At 30.0% G+C, this 19,531-nt stretch overlaps 3 protein-coding genes and 1 long non-coding RNA gene across 4 annotated transcripts in view; 2 read left to right on the top strand and 2 right to left on the bottom strand.

The window, feature by feature from the left end:
- The window catches only part of LOC135803483 (uncharacterized), a 32,958-nt gene extending 14,263 nt beyond the window's left edge, over window positions 1–18,695 (bottom strand). The window contains exons 1-2 of the long non-coding RNA XR_010550821.1: window positions 18,514–18,695; window positions 2,154–2,190 (exon numbers count right to left, since the gene is read on the bottom strand). This is a non-coding gene — a long non-coding RNA (uncharacterized lncRNA). The remainder of the gene's footprint in view (window positions 1–2,153; window positions 2,191–18,513) is intronic.
- Window positions 10,037–16,783, top strand: LOC135803321 (uncharacterized). Its single transcript, XM_065316911.1, has 5 exons — window positions 10,037–10,070; window positions 10,181–10,238; window positions 13,702–13,995; window positions 14,070–14,249; window positions 16,133–16,783. Exons 2-5 carry the CDS (start codon window positions 10,224–10,226, stop codon window positions 16,238–16,240), a joined length of 597 nt encoding a protein of 198 aa, XP_065172983.1. The 5' UTR covers window positions 10,037–10,070; window positions 10,181–10,223; the 3' UTR covers window positions 16,241–16,783.
- LOC135803482 (mitochondrial fission process protein 1-like) lies at window positions 18,026–19,111 on the top strand. Its single transcript, XM_065317108.1, has 3 exons — window positions 18,026–18,247; window positions 18,389–18,516; window positions 18,736–19,111. Exons 1-3 carry the CDS (start codon window positions 18,187–18,189, stop codon window positions 19,027–19,029), a joined length of 483 nt encoding a protein of 160 aa, XP_065173180.1. The 5' UTR covers window positions 18,026–18,186; the 3' UTR covers window positions 19,030–19,111.
- A 68-nt stretch (window positions 19,112–19,179) lies between these two features.
- LOC135803481 (uncharacterized) overlaps window positions 19,180–19,531 on the bottom strand; it is a 28,540-nt gene continuing 28,188 nt past the window's right edge. Inside the window, exon 8 of the mRNA XM_065317107.1 lies at window positions 19,180–19,477. The gene's annotated coding sequence lies outside the window, so the exon portion shown is untranslated. The remainder of the gene's footprint in view (window positions 19,478–19,531) is intronic.

Here is a 19,531-nt window from a genome sequence, read left to right as displayed (position 1 = left end):
TTTTCGGAGTAACCGAAGGGGATAGCGATCAAGCAGCCATATTGCAAGCTTTCGACACGTCAAATTTCGGCAAAAAAATTTAAAATTAACCTATGTACATTTAATTTATTTAAATAAATTTAAGTAATTAAAATTCTTCTTCATTTTTGATTTGTAATTTTTAACCATCCACTTCCGGTCATAATATAGCACACATCAATCAATCACCAAATAAATAAATAAACTTTCACCATAATATACAGAGTGTTCAAATAACATTCCCCTCAAAAGAAGAAAAAAAATTAATAAAAAATAACGCGTGCGGTTTAATAAATAAAATTTCTAACAAAACTTTCTTCGGACAAGTTTGGCGCTGCGGAGCAATTAAACTCGACATTCATGGAGAGCGTAGGTACGCATCGCGACGCAATGTCGATTAATTGTTATTCAATGTTTCGAGAAAGCATTCACATTCATTGCCTGATTAAATAATGCACTTCGATTGAATTCGATTCGAGTTGGTTCAGAAATCAAGTAAAAAGAAGACGAGAAAATTCCCCAAACACATATATATACACACACACAGATAGGTATTGGATTGATGATAGTGGAGTGATTGTTGGTTTATCAATCGGTGAAAACACGCTTTCGCATTTGTCGCACGTGTGCGATTTTCAAAACAAGCGGAGACCACGACGACCACTCAAGAATGCAAAATTAGTTTCCTTTTCGATTTTATGACCATCGCATAATACGAGTTGATGACTTTTTTATGTTATTCTATGGATAATGCAAGTAAGTAATGTAATTTTATACTGTTTGAATAAATAATAGTCTCAAGTAATTATTTTCTTGTTTCTATGACCTATAATGTTCGGATTTTATTTTAAATAAATGAGAAATGCTAATAAATCGGTTTAACGACATCTAGATTTCGATTATGTAAGTAAAACTTTAATGACTGATTTTACACCTTTTAGGTTATATTTTCGCAAAAAAAAAGTAGCCTATATTCTTTTCCTGTATCTAAACTATCTCTATACCAAAATTTATTAAAATTTGTTAGATGGATTTTACATAAAAGCGTCACAAACATACAAAAACACAAATTTTGTATTTATAACATTAGTTAGACTAGTAAAATGATTCATTTAGACAAAAAATACTCCTTTTCAATTTAGGTATTAATTATCAAAGTTCTAAAACATTAAAACAAAGAAAAATGCAGTAATTTTACTGAAAATTGCAATAAAACTCCAAATTTCAAGAATTTTTCTAAACCTAAATTTTCTACTTTCTTATAATTAAATCCATCTTAAGATAATTATTTAATGAATTAATTAAACACACTCAATGCATCGCTGAACAAACACGAAATCTATTCTCGAGATTTTGAAGTGGAAGTGCGTCACGTTACTCAAGATAATTAAGCATTACTCGGCGCATCGTCCGCCTAATAAATCTGTTTGCGAGCTCGTCGCGATTGCAAAATGTTTGCAACGACTTTGTTCACATCAGCATCCAGCCCAGCAAACAAATTGCCAATTGCCAATCCACACACACAAACACACACAGAGAGAAATAAAATCCAATAGTGATTTACCATCTGCAATCTCATCTCTTGCGCATGCGCAACACGCTCAATACTCAAATAAAATATTAAAAAATATATTTGCATTGGCAAACAAAAGTAGGTTATATCCGACGGCCATTTTGCCACGGTTGACATTTCTCTCATCGCTCAAATTTATCACAACATTATTATAATTAGTTTTTTTCGAACAATCTGTATGAAGATGATGTTGAAAAAGATGAAAAAGTAAAAGGAGCAGAGACTCATTATATTTATTACGTCTGCCGAGCGTAAAATCCGCAATACGCGTAAATATTGCTCAATATGACAAGCAGCAACTATTAAAAACAAAATTCTTATATTTTTTAAATAAATAAAAATAAATAAACTTTCATCGTAATAAAAATTCAATTGTTTTGATTATAATGCACATCACAACATACAATCAAAGAAAACAAGAAGAAGAAAAAAAGTGAAAATTTATCTCAATCTTGATTTAAAGATTCGAAATGATAATAAACAATTATATTTCCGGTACGCGCAGAAACAATTAATGTATTTATATTTAAACAAATAGAATAAAAATTTGCATAGAACTTACCCAGTTTTGATGTGCATGTTATGCCTGCGGTTTGCATCTGCAATTAAAAATCTTTATTAATATCAAGTCACGATTATTCACGCAACAAAAACAAACAAACAAACAACGCAAAAAAGAAGAAAGAAACAAACGGTTGTCGCCGCGCATTGTAACCGCTCATTAATTACAGGTTATGTCGATGTGATGAGAATGAGTTGCAGCAATTTGTCAAAAAAAAAAAACAACGAATGAGACACAAACGTTTTGTACTCGTTTGTATAGGCAAAGAATGATTGTAGTGTTGTAGTTGTTGTTGTTGGAGGAGAAATATAGTCGTTATAGTGTTAACACATTACAATTAACGCCCGGTGTGGAAACGATTTGTTAACAAATTTGTGTTTTAGTAACACAAATGGTGCGCGCGCGCAGAGAGCAAGAGCATAGCATAACACCGCACGCAATCGCAAATTAGGAAAAACAATTGAATTAAGATCGTTAAGGTTTAAAGTGGAGATAAATTGGGTAAACATGTTATGTGAATAAGTAAATAATTAAGTTTGGTAGATTTTGTGATTAATTTCACCTTTTTTTTTCGATGTTTTGTAGAATATTTAAAGAAATATATTAATAATTAATCATTTAAAGGTAAAAAATAGTTGAAAATAAAAAAATTATCGTAAATTATTATTTAAATATGTTTTTTCCACGGTTTAGAGACACAAAAAGTGGTATTATAAAGATGGATGGCCAAGGCTGTGACTAAAGTAGTTTTCTGACGAGCTTTAGTCACGGGGTGGAGCTTACACCTACGTAAATGTCTCTAAAAATAAATTTCTAGTAAAATTTGAAAAGAAAACGTAGTTTTATTTAATATCACGTACTTTAATCATCATTTTCTACTCAAATCAACTTTAATTTTCATAAAATATTGAAACCCAAGTGTGAAAAACACAATTTTACATACTTAACAAATATAATTCTATTAAATAACTCATAAAAAAATACTTAAACCCAAAAAATAGAAAATATTACTTCTCAATCAAATTTTTAGCACAAAAGTAAAATTTTCTTAAACACCAAGTGCTAAAAACACATTTTTATTCACGCAATATTGAAAAATGTAAAGCTTTTGCTATTAAAAAGAAGCAAAAACACTTTTCGCACTAGCAAATCAATAACAAAACCAAAAGATCAAAGAAATTAGTTCAAATTTTCACAAAATGTAATTTTTAGAGAAAAATTTAATTTTCCTTAAACCCCAACTGCTAAAAACCCATTTTTCAACACCAAACAAAAATATTATTATAAAAAATCCTCCATCTTTCACTTTTAACTAATTGAAAATCATATAATCCACATAATAAAAAGCGCAGTGTAGTAATCCTCCAATGTAGTGTAATGAAACACGCGGCGCAAATGTAAATGCGTAATTTAAGTAATGTAAAGTAATGTAAAGTAATGTATGAGATGAGTGTGTAATATTTAAATATGTGAACGGCGAGCGTGTGCACACGCAAGTAAATCGAAGCGATGGGAAGCTACCAGCAACACACAACCAAGCCGCAAGAAGTGTTATGAAAGTGTTACGAAAACCGCCCGCGGGCTTCTCGCTCACGTCCACAATTTCCACACGAAGAAAAATTAAACATGGCTGCCAAAAATCCAAAAACACTCTTCTAGGAGAGTAATGTGACCTTTTCAAGGTCGTCGCTTACGAGCACACATTCTCTCTACTTTCTTCGGCGTCCATCAACGTCCTTCAAATTCCACAATCATTTATTCAATCGAGTATTACTCATCCCTGAATTTTATTTTATCGAAAAGAATTGCTAGGCAATGAAGCGAATCGAGAAAATAGGTGTCATTAACATTGAATGTGAATGTGAGATACGATTGAGCGGGCCGATAACAAAACGTGCTTTTTATCGGTTTCCTTTTATCTGCGTTTCCATCGGCATCGGCCGTGCCGGTGACCTGATGAAGAGTCGAGTCTTCGTGAGGAATGGTAACAGGTAACAAGTAACAACGCAAGTAATACCAGAGTGTACGGTATATGAACTACTCGTAAGCTATGAGCGGAGAAGAAGCGTTGTGAGAGTGCAACGTACTCGGGCACTTTCTTTTTCCGCGCGTTGCGAGGTCCGAAACGCATTTGTGGACGAAAACCTTGCTGCACTTGCACTTCAATCGGAGTTCAATCGGAAAAGATGTGGATTTTTTAGAAAAAAGTAGAAAAATTTGTGTTGCAGTAGGAAAAATGCGAATTTTTGGTGGTTGGAATTGAGATAGAGTATTGTTTCTTTCAGAAATAGATTCATAATTAAATTGTGGATTTAATTATGTATAAATATTATTGGTAAAATTAATAAATAAAAAGATATGAGCAATTAAAGTTCGGGTTTTGTGATATTTTAGTATAGTTTTGATATAAATTGAGTTGTAACTAGTGATAACAAAATGATAACAATATAATATTTACAGGATAGATTCAGAATTTTATTGTGAACATATTTATGAAAAAATCATTGAAATATATTGATTAGTTTTCGAGTAATCGCTAATTAACTATAGAAATCGAAAAAATATAAAAATAAGCAATATTTTTACTTTTTGCTCTATAACGCACCTATTAATAACCAGAGAAAACTAAATAAACACACATTTTAAAGAGAATTTAACCTAGATTAAGATACTTTAAGGAATAGTTTGCACAAATTATAATTATTACGTAATAAGACAAAAGGTACTTGAGAATTTCAATGTTTTTGATAATTTAGTAGAATTTTAGATATAAATTGACTTATATCTATTGATACAGGACTGATAACAATATATTTATTACTAGAATATACACAGAATTTAATTCTTAATATATTCCCGAAGAAATCATTGAAAAATATTGATTAATTTTCGAGTTATTGATAATTAACTATAAAAATCTACAAAGTGATGAAAATAAACAATATTTTTACTTTTTGCACTATAACTCAACTAATAATAATCACCGAAAACTAAATAAATACTTATTTAAAAGAGAATTTAACGCAGATTAACAATTAACCAAGAAGTAGTTTATGAGCATTATAATTTTTCCGTAATAAAACAAAGAGTAAAAATTTTCAACTGAAAAACCAACACAACTCAAGTCAAAAATCGTCAATATCTCAAAATCTAATGAAGTTATTGCGAATATTTTTGCATAAACAAATAAATCCTCCCAAAAGCAACAAAATAAATGATCCATACACCAACAAAATAATATATCTAATTAATCATTAAACAAACAAAAAACCATAACCATAAAAATATGTCAATTCAAATCCTTTTAAGCAATTCTTTCAAAAAGTAATACGAATACTCGTATATCAATCATAACTTAATGATTGATTATTCCAACCAATCTATGATCTATCATCACATCATCACAATACGTATTTTCAATAAATGTCTGCCTTGCCTATGTCTAAGTCAATCTCCTTGTCTATGATTAAAACACATTATAAAACATAAAATATCAAAAACTCATTGTGTTGCATTGTATTATCGAGTTTAGAATGTGGTGTGTAATAAAAGTCTGCACGGCGTTCGATGTTCGGCGTTTTGCAAATGCTGCGATGTAAATCACGATGCTGCGCAATCGACAATCGCTGCATCGATTGAAATATGAATGCGATTCGCGTACAGGTCGTTAGCGATTTTAACGATTGAACGAATCGGATGAAATCGAAAGCGTTCACACAAACACAAGCATAAACGCACACAGGAACGAAAATCGCAACCAAATTGTAATTATTGAGCCAATATAGAATATAGAATATATAAAGTACAAAAGATGCGGAAAGTGAGGATTTTTCCGGTGAGATTTTAAGATTTTTCTTGAGAAAAATAGATTTAAGCATAAATTTTAATATAACTGCTGTTAAGAAACTGATAATAATTAATTTATATACAAAATAGATTCAGAATTTATTTCTCAATGCATTTGCAAAGAAATCATTAAAATATATTGATTACTTTTCGAGTAATTGCTAATTAATGATAAAAATCGAAGAAGTGATGAAAACAAGCAATATTTTTACTTTTTGCATTATAAATCAAGTAATAATAATCTCAGAAAATGGAATAAATACTTATTTAAAAAAGAATTTAACGTAGAATAACATAATTTAAAAAGATGTGAAAATGAGGATTATTCCAGTAAAATTTTAAGTTTTTTGCTGCAAAAAATTTATTTGTTGGATATTTCGTAATATGAAAATCACACGAGACAAGAACTTGATTAAAATGAGAATTTATTGAGGTAATTAAATACCCTTTAAGTGGTTGCAATGTGGTTATGATTAAACTTTCGTTTTAAAACCGCATAAAACTGAATTTTTGGTTATTTACGTAATATTGTCACTTGTATCCATGAAATCAGGTTTTTCATAAACTTTAACTGCAATTTTGGCTGTGTTATCAAAGTAATTTTGATACTATAAAAACAATAAAAGATAGATAATTTTGAAAAGTATCTAAAGAATTGTTTATCATACTAGTAATATATTTTTTGAAACTAATTTACTCAAAAATTACAAAAATTCAAAAAAAAATTCTATTAAAAAGTAATTTTTGCGATTCTTTTGAATTCTTTTAGATTTTTATAAAAAATATTATCAATATATACGTGTTTATGACAAAACTTTCATCCTAAAACCGCGAAAACTAAATTTCTGCATTATTTTGCTTGTATACCAAAAATATTTCAAATAAAGAACAAGTTTCTTTTAAATTTTAACTTTATCTGAGCTTTTAACAGCGTTATCAAATTATTTTTCATAATATAAATTAATATCTCCAAAAATATATAATTTAAACAATTGTTTATTACATTTCTACTATAATTCGAAGCAATAATAAAACAAAACATTGTGCATTTAATGTTTGCTACCTTTTTTTCTTGAATATGATGCAATATATAATTTAAATTTCAATGAAAAAAATAATTGATAACGTGTTTATGATTAAACTTTCATCTAAAAACCCCGTAAACTGAATCTACGTGTTACTTGCGTAATAATTTAAGTTTTATTGGTTCGCCAGAAAAACATGTATTCATCCGTCTTGTAATACGTTGTAATCTTTTCACTATTACCATTCGTAATGGTAATAACAAACTAATAGCTACAACAGTAGTAGTTGAAGTCACATTTCATTTACACTTAACTTTTTTTATTGAAATTTAGAAAATAAATACAAAATATCTCAATAATAAAATTTCAAAAACTGTAAATTAGAGTTAAAATTTGATAAAAACTTGATTTAAATTGACTTGTAACTAGTGATAATTACGTGATAACAATATAATATTTACAAAATAGATACAGAATTTAATTGTGAAAATATTTATGAAGAAATAATTAAAATATATTGATTACCTTCCAAGTAATTGTTAATTTACTATGAAATTTAAAAAAGTGACAAATATTCATTTTTTTTTCTTTTTGCATCATATGTTAATGATTATTAACCGCAGAATATTGAGTAAATATTCATTAAAAAGACAATTTAACGGACATTAACATACTTCAAGCAAATTGTTGTGCAAAGTAATTAAAATTCTCATATTTTGATGATAATTTAGTAGAATTTTGACTTAAATTAAAAAATAACTATTGATAACAAATTGATAACAATATAATTCTTACAGGATATACAGAGAATTTAATTTTGAATATTCTTATGAAGAAATCATTATGATACGTTTATAACTTAATGAGTAATTGTTAATTAACTATGACAGTAAAGAAAGTGACAAAACCTCGCAATTTTCTTCCTTTTTGAGTCATATCTCAATAAATTTAAAAGATAATTTAATTTAATTTTCTCGTATTAAGCCAAAAAGTAATAATTAAAACAAAATACCTACTTAAGTAATTGTGACTTATCTTAAGTCACATTTAATTTACACTTAAACTTAACTTTTTCTATCGAAATATTAAAAAAAAAAAGCAAATAGATACTAATTACCTCAATACCCAAATACCAAAAGAACCTCACGTGTCATTACTTAAGTTAAGTCATAAATAATATTTCTATATAAGTAGGTATAAATTATCCAATATACATTTACACTTTTTTTCTATACGAATTACTATTGATAGATGACTGATTATTGCAACGATTGCGTTACACATTCATCCGCAAAGGCGAACGCAAACGATTTTCGGTATTTAATTACTGCTTACGTAAATATTACTTGTACGCATTCAACACATAGGTATTCATAAAGATCCACAACTAACAGATGTAAATATGATGTTTTCGGCGATGTGATTAAAAAATTAATTGCTTGGATACATCTAACATCCTCTGATTGTATGATTTTCACTTTTCTCTGGCGTGGATCATCATGGATTGCACGAGTAACTTTCGAGTTTTTTTTTTTTTAATTTTTCAAGTGAGAAAGAAATAAGTTATAAAAAAGACATAAATCACCAGATAAACGTCACTTAAGTAGTTGTTGCTCATGATATTTACATTTTAAGGTATGTTTGTATTACCTACGTAAAAAATGCGCGAAATAAATGAATTTGTATTGTTTTCATTAATTATACAAAAACTATCAGAGATAAAGATATATTTTTTTCATTAATTCTTCTGCATTGAATCCTCTATTTATTAAACGTATCATAAATTATATTACTTTGCACACTAGTGCGTAAAATGAAAAATTGAGAAAAATTTAAAAAAAAATAAAGTCCTTTAATGACTTAAATCAACTTTAAGTCAATTCAATGATGTTTTAAGTACATTCAATAATTGTCAATTATAATAAATGTCGCTTATAAACATTTCTATAATATATTAATCAAATTTATGCTTAAATTACGTCGTCAAGACACGTTTAATAATTAAATTTGTATTGTTTTCATAGTTTATGCGAAAACTGTCAGAGATAAAGTTATAATTTCAACATTACTTAATTCTACATTAAATCCTCTACTCTTTATACGTATTATACATCATACTACCTTTCACACTAGTGTGTAAAACATAAAATTTTAAAAATCATTTAAATTTAGGCACTTTTTATTGACTTAAGAACGTTTAAGTAGTTGATTTTAGTTCTAAGTACATTTTGTAATTAGTTAAGCTTAAACGCGGAGCTTGTTTAGCAAATACAAACAAAAATTACCAAGAATAATTAATATTCAATTCTTCTCGTTACCAACACCTTCAAGCAATGATTTTGCGTACTAGTATATTGAATAATCACTTTAAACACTGAAAATAATCGCAAAAAGTAGTATTTTTGCAAATTTCTGCATAAATACTTAAATTTAGTACAATAAACTCTCAAAAATGTTTAAAAAAGAACAAAATATACATAATTATCGCTAAAAATATTCCAGTGTCCTTTTTATACCCTTAATATACAAAATACTACTAAACACACTAGTGTATAAAATATACCCCAACACATACTAACACAACAGCTTAAAATAACCTCAAAAATTGTTATTTTTCCAAATTTTCGCATAAATTCCCAAAATAATTTTAAAAATGCGTAAAATACTAATTTTAAACACGTAGAATAAAATATTTCCAATAAACCAAACTTAATACCACGTATATAAACATAAAAAAAACATATAAAATACATTTTTCAACACTTTGCTCATACTACACTTACTCCTAAGTCTACTTAGTATATTTTGACTCAACTAGTGAATTGAATTGAAGTCAAAAAGGAATGTAGAGTTTGGAAGATGCCCGAAGACGCGTTTGGTGACGGTAACCACCGCAAAGAAGTAAAAGAAGACGCCGAAGAAGAGTAGTAGTGAAACCAAAAGTAAGTCTGGGATTTCGGGTGTACTGGGGGTATAAGTAGTGCGCGCCGCGCCGAATTACGCGCACTCGACGACGAGCTCGCACACTCGAACAAGTGAAACTTAAGTAAGCTCAGCGCAACGTCTTCAACCAAAGACCAAAGAAAAAAAAATTAAATCATAAAAAATAAAATAAAAAGTGTTTAATTAAATAAAATAAAATTTTGTGTTCGACAGGACAAAACTCATCCCAACGCGCAAGGACACAGATATTCTCACAATGAGAGCTTTCGTGGTGAGTAAATATAAATATTAATTATTTATAATTATTGTGTTGGTGTTTGATTAATGTAGTTTGTTAAAACATTCGAAAGCGTTTCGAATTGTTTTCCTGCGAATAAAATTGCATTATGTGCAATATTGCACACATTCATTCGCTATTTTGCGAATATTCTCTTCGGCCGGTTGAGTAATATAATTATTGTACGCGTAGACAACATGCAATTAAATAAGATGCATTCGGATTACTCAAGATGAACATATACACTCGGTGTGTTTCGTTTCGGTTCGGTTTCATCAACGTGGTTATTATGAAAACTGTAATCATGGTTAATAATTCGTAATTGGATAAATAAATAATTAAGTTTTGAATGGTTAAATGTTTATATGCGTGTAATTGTTTAGAAATAATTGCAATAATTGCAATATGAATTTAATAAAAGAAAAATTGAATTCTTTTTAGTTATTTTTTAAAATTTTGTAATTTTGGAAGAACTATAAATCCTGTTATCAAGAAATTTTTTATTATATTTGTATGGTAACAGATAAATAATTTGATTAGGTATCTATAGACATATTAAAAATATTTTTAGTACTAAAAGTATAGCTGTCATAATAATTTAAGTGAAAGAAAACAAATTTTAATAAAAATTTTTTTTTAATTTTTGGTTTCAATTGAGAATTTCGACGTGTCCTTAATATTTATTTGATAATAATAATACATCTAAAGATAGATAATTTAAATAGCTATGTAAAAAGTAGTTGATAACAATAATATTAGCTTTAGTAATGACTTTATTACAACTTTTAGAAGAAATTGTTTACAGAAAAATAAAAATTTTGCACAAGAAACGTAAAATTTTAACTTTCAATGAAAATTACGCATTTTTATCAAATATTTTTTGTAAATATTAACATTGCTACCGATAAATAAGTTAAACAGCTATCGGAATATATACTTTTACCATTTCTACCCCTAAAATTACCCCTGATAAAGCTATTTTTGTAAAATAATTCAAAAATTTGCAAAAATTCTACTTTTTTTCTTCAAAATCAATTTTAAACGCGTTACGATAAATTTTTCGGCTATAATCTTAAAGATATTGTTAGATACAATAATTATCTACCAAATAATTCAAAATTACACCCTCAATGGCCGTTTTACTAACAAAAAAAAAATAAGTTTTTTTTTTCTCAAAAACTTAAAATTTCTAACATTATAACCAAATTACTACCGTTTTAACAACAATTAACAACAAAATCACTACATCAGCCGATAGATAATTTAATCAACTATCTAAAACACCTTTTATAAATAATCTAACACCAAAATTACAACCACAACAACAAATTATCTCCCAAAAAACGCAAAAAAAGGAATTTTTCGAAAAAAACATTATTTCCAAGCAAATCCCATCAAAAAACCCCGACAAATAACACGCTATGAAAAGTGAAAAGTGGAACAATTCACATACACGCTCATTACTCCATTTGTCTTTCACTTTTTTCAACGATTCCATCTTTCCATCGTTATTATCTCACATCTCAACTTACTCAACTCAAATCAACCCACCGTCATAAACTGAAATAAACTCGCATCTCTCCGCTACAGTTCTACAATTAGTTACGCAACTAATTACACACTGCCTGTACAGACAAGTACAGACGAAATTCGGGGCCCAAACTCAATTCCACTCATATTTTTTTCTCTCCACCTGCTTTCGATTATTTAATCGACTCGTTATTGCAATTTCACTTTTCTTACACTCCAAATGTAATTTAATAGGTCACGGCCCAGCGTAAACACCAAAAACAACTTAAGTCATGTTACTTAACCTAGAAATGAGACGAAAAAAGTAATCAATCAAATAAATCGATGTGAGTTGTCTTAAGTTGAGTTAAGTTACTCAACTTCCTCGCATGCGAATCTGACTTACACAATTTGACATTTGCAATCATAACTTAATTATACCTTTTTGATGACTTGATTCGCGGCTCGATCCCGGCCGGAAATTATGCAAAATATCCATTTAATCATTATGCTTACGTAATAATAGAAATAATTTTTGTTTTTTTGAATTTATAATTTAAATGTCGGGCAGTCGTGCGTTTATCTTCCTTCTAGCCATCTTCCTTTCTTCTGTTATTTTTTAACTTCAATTTCTGACATAATATGCGCGGTTGCGAACAAAGGCGAAGCGGAAGTCGGCTGTGCTTGACGCAATCGCATGGCGCGCGGATTTTCTATGCGCAAAAGAGAAAATAGAAGAATATAAAATACTCCTTCGCGTGCGCGGTATTTCGATTAATGAATTTTAGTTCTGCGCGCCGAGCGCTTTGTTAGTGGTGTAGAAGTAAAGTGTAGTAAAGTAAAGTGACTTCCGGTTGCCATGTTGGTGCGCGCGCGCGACAGAAGCATTAAGTTAGCGCTTCCTTTTGTTTTCATCGCGGTGCGCGAGGCTTTCAATTACTTTCATGACTCATTCATCATTCATTTACGTTTTAATAGTAATAATAATCAACTGATGGTTTTAATGCTTTGTGATTTATTATTTATAAGTTTTTTTTTTATTATTTTTTTTATTTATGGTTGTAGGCTGTAAAAGTTGGAAGATTTGGTTTTATAAGAGGATTATTATATTATTAGATAGTTAATGTATAAAATTATTATTAATATTTTCGAAAATCATTTTATTAACGGATAAAAATTGCTTTCTAAGTGAAATTTTTTATAAAAAACGTAATAATTTTAACTTTAAGTAAAATTTATGCACTTTTATCAAATATTTTTTGGAGATATTAACATTGGTACTGATAAGTAATTTAAACAGCTATCAGAAAACATACTTATAACATTTCTACCCCTAAAATTACCCCTGATAAAGCAATTTTTGGAAAATAAATCAAAAATTTGTAAAAATTCTTTTTTCAGTTTTTCGGATTTTGTAAGTGTAATTTTAGAGGTAGAAATGAGAACAACATATTATCTAATAGCTGTTTAACTTGTTTATCCGTAGCAATGTTAATATTCCAAAAAAATATTGGAGAAAAGTGAATAAATTTCGTTCAAAGTTAAAGTTTTACATTTTTTTGAAATTTTTTATTTTTCGGCATACAATTTCTTCTAAAAATTGTAATAAAAACATTACTAAAGATAATAATATTGTTTTTTACCACTTATTGAATAGCTGATTAAATTATCTATCACTAGATATCAATATATTATCATAAAATAACAGATATTACCAAAAAAATCGCGGTCAAAGTCAAAATTTCACTTTTTCGCCAATTCTGCCACAATTTCTCTTTAGTTTTTGATCTGTAACGACTACAATTTTACAGATAGAAAAGCTGTTAAAACTCCATTGAATAGCTGTTAAAATTGTCCATCTCATCTACTATCAAAACTACCAAAATATTATCAATAACCTCAAAAAATTCAAACTCAAACTAAAATTTTACCCTATTTTTATTCCCAGGTTATGTCCGCATTATTGGCAGTGGCCTGCGGAAGGCCCGAACCCCCAATCAGCGGTGGCGGCGGCGGCAGTGGTTACAGCTACAATGCACCGAGTGCACCAAGCAACAGTTACGCCCCACCCAGCGGTAGTTACGGCGGCCCGCAGCCGCAATACGGCGCGCCACCACAACAACCCACCGTGCACAAACACGTCTACGTTCACGTGCCGCCCCCAGAGCAAGAGTACCACGCACCACGCAAACCAATTCAAGTAGCCGCCCCTCAGAAACACTATAAAATTATCTTCATCAAGGTAAACACCGAAATTATTCCCGTTTTCTTTTTAAAACAAAAATTTACGATTATTTAATTTATTTGTTTATTTAGGCCCCAGCACCACCAGCGCCAACCGCGCCAGTCATCCCTCTGCAGCCACAGAACGAAGAGAAGACTTTGGTCTACGTTTTGGTGAAGAAACCGGAGGAAGCGCCAGAGATTAACATTCCTACACCAGCGCCAACGCAGCCGAGCAAACCGGAAGTTTACTTCATTCGTTACAAGACTCAGGTAAGTCACAGAAACAATATTTTGCTTTTTTAGTAATAAAATCCAAACTATTAAGGGTAGAAAATTGATCAAAGACTTAAATCAAAGCTAACTAAATTATCTTAATTCTTAAATAATAAAAATTTTATGTTTTTGTTTGAAACATCCCTTAAAATTGATTCAAAGTCAAAATTTAAAAAAATTTAAAAAGAGATAAGAAAATACTATGATTTTTGTTAGTTTTTGGGACATAATAGTTATAATTTTAGGGGTAGAATATTGATAAGCACATTTTCTGATAACTACTTAAATTATCTATCAATATCCATATAAATATATATATATATATATATAATGTTCTTGGCTCCTATGTGGAGCATAGAGCCTCACTAAGCGCCCTCCAACGGACTCTGTTTCGGGCAACCGCCTTTGCTTCGTTCCAGCCCATATTTTGGTTTCGGAGCTCCTCTATTGTGGATCTTCGCCAGGTATTGGCCGGTCTACCAACCCTTCTCTTCCCCTGTGGGTTCCATTCTAGCGCATTTCTGGCGATATCTCCGGCGTCTCTTCTCAAGATGTGCCCAATCCACCCCCATTTTCTCTTGCGTATTTGATTTATAATGGGAGTTTCATCACATCGACGGTGCAACTCATCGTTGGAGATTGTCATTGGCCAGAATATGCGCAAGATCATTCTCAAGCACTTGTTTATGAAGGTTTGGAGTTTGTGTGTGCTTGAGCTCGTTGACCTCCATGTTTCGCATCCATATAAAGGGTGGATTTTACATTTGTGCGGAATATGCGCAGTTTTGTTCTTAGTGTATAGACGCTTGACTTCCATACTGTGCTCAGCATTCTGAAGGATTGCTGGGCTTTCTTTATTCTGTTGTTTATATCTGCGTCGGTCCCCCCTTTTATGTCAATTATACTTCCTAGATATAGGAATTCCTTGACCTCTTCTATTTCCGTATTATCTATTTGGAGTTTTAAGGTGTTGTTTGTATTTATACGCATTTCTTTTGTTTTGGCAATATTTATTCTTAGGCCAATTTTACTTGCCTCCCTTGCTAATGTTGTTAGCTGTCGGCTCACGCCTTCGAACGTATGTGACATCAGGCAGATGTCGTCGGCGTAATCCAGGTCGCTGAGGTGCGAGGTTAGTGTCCAGCGCAACCCATCCCTGTTCTGGTCTACCTTTGCTAGTATGTAGTCTAAGGCGATGTTAAATAGTAATGGGGATATGACACATCCTTGTTTTACTCCTCTGTGTATCCATATAAATAGTTAACAAAATTGTTTAAAAAACAATCAATATCATCCATAAAAGTCAAATTTAATTTTTTTCCTAAATTTTGCTAAAATTTGAAATTCATCATTTTTTTACCTCTATTTTCTGCAATTTTCAAGATAAACTGATAAACAACCCTTCATTTGACAGCCAATTAAATTATCTATCAATATCCTAAAGAAAATTTTAAGAAATAGTTTGACAAATTAGAGAAATTTTAAATCAAAGTAAAATCTGCACTATTTTCAACCCAATTATTCAACCACGTTGTTCTTGACATTTTAACCTATAACTCTTATAATTTTAAGGTTAGAACCCTAACCAACACCTCAAATTAAACCTAATTAAATTATCTATCAAACCCTAACCTACATTTTTTTTAAATATTTTATAAAACTATCAAAATCTTCTACCAAAGAAAAATTTTAACTATTTTCACCAATTTTCAATTATTTTTGTTTTTCTTTACATTTTCACCCATAACTCTTATAATTTTAAGGTTAGAACCCCAACCAACCCCTCAAATTAAACCCAATTAAATTATCTATTCAACCATTTTGGATATTTCTAAAAAAACATAACCTAACCTTAAAATATTTCCAATTTTCTTCCCCAGAAACAAGAAGGTGGTTACCAAGCATCCGGCGTCCCCGAAAGCCAATACGGCGCGCCAGCAGCGCCCCCAAGCAGCGAATACGGCGCCCCATCAAGCGGCGGCTACTAAACACCCCCGCCAGATCACACGCCCACGCCCACACATCAACAACCATTCGACGCTCGCCCCCTCTCACACAGGCGGCGACACTTGTACAGTCACATTTTATATATTATTGTTTACGTTTAATCTCTGTTCTAATTATAACCTAAACACTCGTGTTTTACTATAAGCTATAATTCATTTGTTCCGCCTCTTCGAACGAACACATATAGCCCCTAAATAAGTAACATATGTAAACGTACTTAATGTTAATACGAACAAAGAAAAAAACGGTGATATAATTAAGTAAATCTTATACAAGAGCTTTATACAAAATACGATGTAAGACGTACGGATAGAATTTTATTAATGTTGTATTTAAGAAGTTAGCAAGTATGTATTGAACACACATTCATTCGTCTACACGCAACACACATCCACATATCCATCACATATTATCACACGGCGCGTAAGCCCAGGCGACGTGGTTATTTTTACTATCATACGTACTTATGCTTGCATATTTTATACATATATGAATTGATGAATAAATGAATATGATTATAAAAATTTTGATTTTTTGGTTGAGTTTGAGGTTAATTTTAAGTGACTTCCAGGTTAGTAGGGGTTATGAAATAAAAACTGTGAGATAGTATAATTAATAATCTTTTAATTGATGAAAGAATATTGATGATTGCTTAATTTGTTTAAAAGATACAGAGAGTTTAGTAAAACTTGTTTTTTAAAGTTTGAAATTTTTGGTAAAGTTTAACCTCAATTTTGAGGCATTTCTAAAAAGAATATAATTAGCAAACAATGATAATATGATAAAGTAACTAATAATCTATCATTATCAGTAAAAATATTTGGAAAAACGAAATTTGTTTAAAAGATACAGAGAGTTTAGTAAAACTTGTTTTTGAAATTTCTAAATTTTTGGTAAAGTTTAACCCTAATTTTGAGGCATTTCTAAGAAGAATATTATTATCTAACAATGATAACACGATAAAGTAACTAAGAGTCTATCATTATCAGTAAAAATATTTGGAATAACTTAATTTGTTTAAAAGATACAAAGCGTTTTGTAAAATATGTTTTTGATATTTTTAAATTTTTGGTAAAGTTTAACCTCAATTTTGAGGCGTTTCTAAGCAGAATATTATTATCAAACAAAAATAATATGATAAAGTAACTAATAATCTATCATTATCAGTAAAAATATTTGAAATAACTTAATTAGTCTAAAAGTTACAGGGCGTTTTAAAAAATTTGTTTTTTGATATTTGTAAATTTTTGTTAATGTTTAACCTCAATTTTGAGACATTTCGAAGAAGAATATTATTATCTAACAATGATAACACGATAAAGTAACTAATAATCTGTCATTATCAGGAAGAATATTTGTAATAACTTAATTTGTTAAAAGATACAGAGAGTTTTGTTAAATTTGTTTTTCATTTTTGATCCCAAAGTTTAACCTAAGATTTGAAGCACTTCCACTTTAAATACAAAAATTATAATACCAGAGACTTCTAGTAAATTTAATGTACTTTAGATAACGAAAAAACAATTAAAATCGAATAATTACTTAAAAAACTACAGAGAGTTTAGTAAACCGTGTTTTTCACGACCAATTATTTCCAACTTAACTTTAAATTTAAATAATTCCTATTTAATCACTCACCCTAAACTTTTATCAACATTATAATTAATAAAAATTTAATTATCTACTATTTTCTGCATAAAAAAACAGTTAAAACACGAAAATATAACGATTTACCTAAAATATTGATTACGTTGCGTGTGTTATGCAACTTCTAGCACACCACACCGCAACTAACACTTTCAATGTGTTCAAGTTCATGATAAAAGCCCAAATGTCATCTTGAAATTCAGCCAAAACACCAAATACACTACAAATAAATGCTGTGATACATTTCTAACGTATTCATTCCACTAACTCTCATCACGCGATGGATTCCAAAGACATTGTGCCCAAAGATTTATACCGCGATACGCCAGTGCGATATCTCGGTGAGTAATCAGCACATACCCGATAACAAACGCATAACCTTTGCTTGTTATGATTACATAACAAACAAACAACGTGTAACACTACTATTGTTACTATTAATACCAAATATGAAATAAAACAAACGATTATCACATTTTTAGGTTATGCGAACGAAGTCGGCGAAGCATTTCGTGCGATAATCGGCAGTAAATTAGTCCTAGCCTCATACGGCGTCGCAGTTTTATACGTATGCGCTGATACAACAGATAAAACAATAAAAACTCACCAGGTAAGCAGATAACACCCATCAAACTGGATTGAAATAAAGATGAAATTCAAACGACGCGCACTCCAACACCAAGGTTACTACTCTGCTCCTCACGCGTCAATTTTATGCTCACTCATGCATTCACTATATGCAACCCAACACACACCACACATTCAAAATATACACACTGTCCACAGAATAAAACAAACAAATAATAAATTAATATAAAATAAATTACAGGAAAAATCCAACGCACCTAATCGCACCATCCAGACATCATTCACAGCAGCAGATACACTCATCTGGCAAATGTTGGCATCTGTGGCAATACCAGGCTACACCATCAATCGCATCTGTGCTGGTTCGATGTGGTTCATGAAAAAAAACAAAGCAATGAGTAAAATAAACAAAGCACCACGTAACATGATAGTTGCAGGTATAGGCCTAGCTGTGATTCCACTCATAATCCATCCGATAGATCATTTTGTTGATGTTTTAATGGATAAAACACTTCGACATTATCGACCACAATGAAAACTCTGTCGAAATCAGTTGTTATTAGTGTAAAACATAGTTTCAGTATAAAATAAACATTAAAAGTATAAAATTTAATAGATATCATGCTTTTTTTACTTACTTTAAAGCTTTAAACATGATTTTAACACTTTTAAACGTTAATGATCATCATGTGAATAGAAATTTATTTGAGGTTAAAATTACTTCAATATACACATTGGTTGATAATGTGACAATATGTAAATTAATTTTAGTAATATTAACATCATTAGAGTGTTTATCGTCTTCTAAGTCTATCACAATCATTTAGATGATTGTATTGCTTGAGAGCATGTTCGTAATATTTAACAATTCTGTTTTTATCGTAAGGTGGCGCTTCACAGTCACTTCCGTCGCTTCCTTCAATGTAATCATCGTTTTCCGGGTAGGAGGGTATCTCATACTTGCATTTCCTTAATCTGTATTGCTAAAAACACAAAATTTTATCATAAAAACTCATAAAAAACGTTTTTTTGATAAA

Source organism: Atheta coriaria, unplaced genomic scaffold (assembly GCF_025399875.1).
Source record: "Atheta coriaria isolate IRGN ID8LTWV9N9 unplaced genomic scaffold, Caltech_Dcor_3.1 hic_scaffold_2_pilon, whole genome shotgun sequence".
Classification (NCBI taxonomy): domain Eukaryota; kingdom Metazoa; phylum Arthropoda; class Insecta; order Coleoptera; family Staphylinidae; genus Dalotia; species Dalotia coriaria.
Note: the sequence above shows the minus strand (reverse complement) of the source record. Positions and strands in the feature narration are given on the sequence as shown.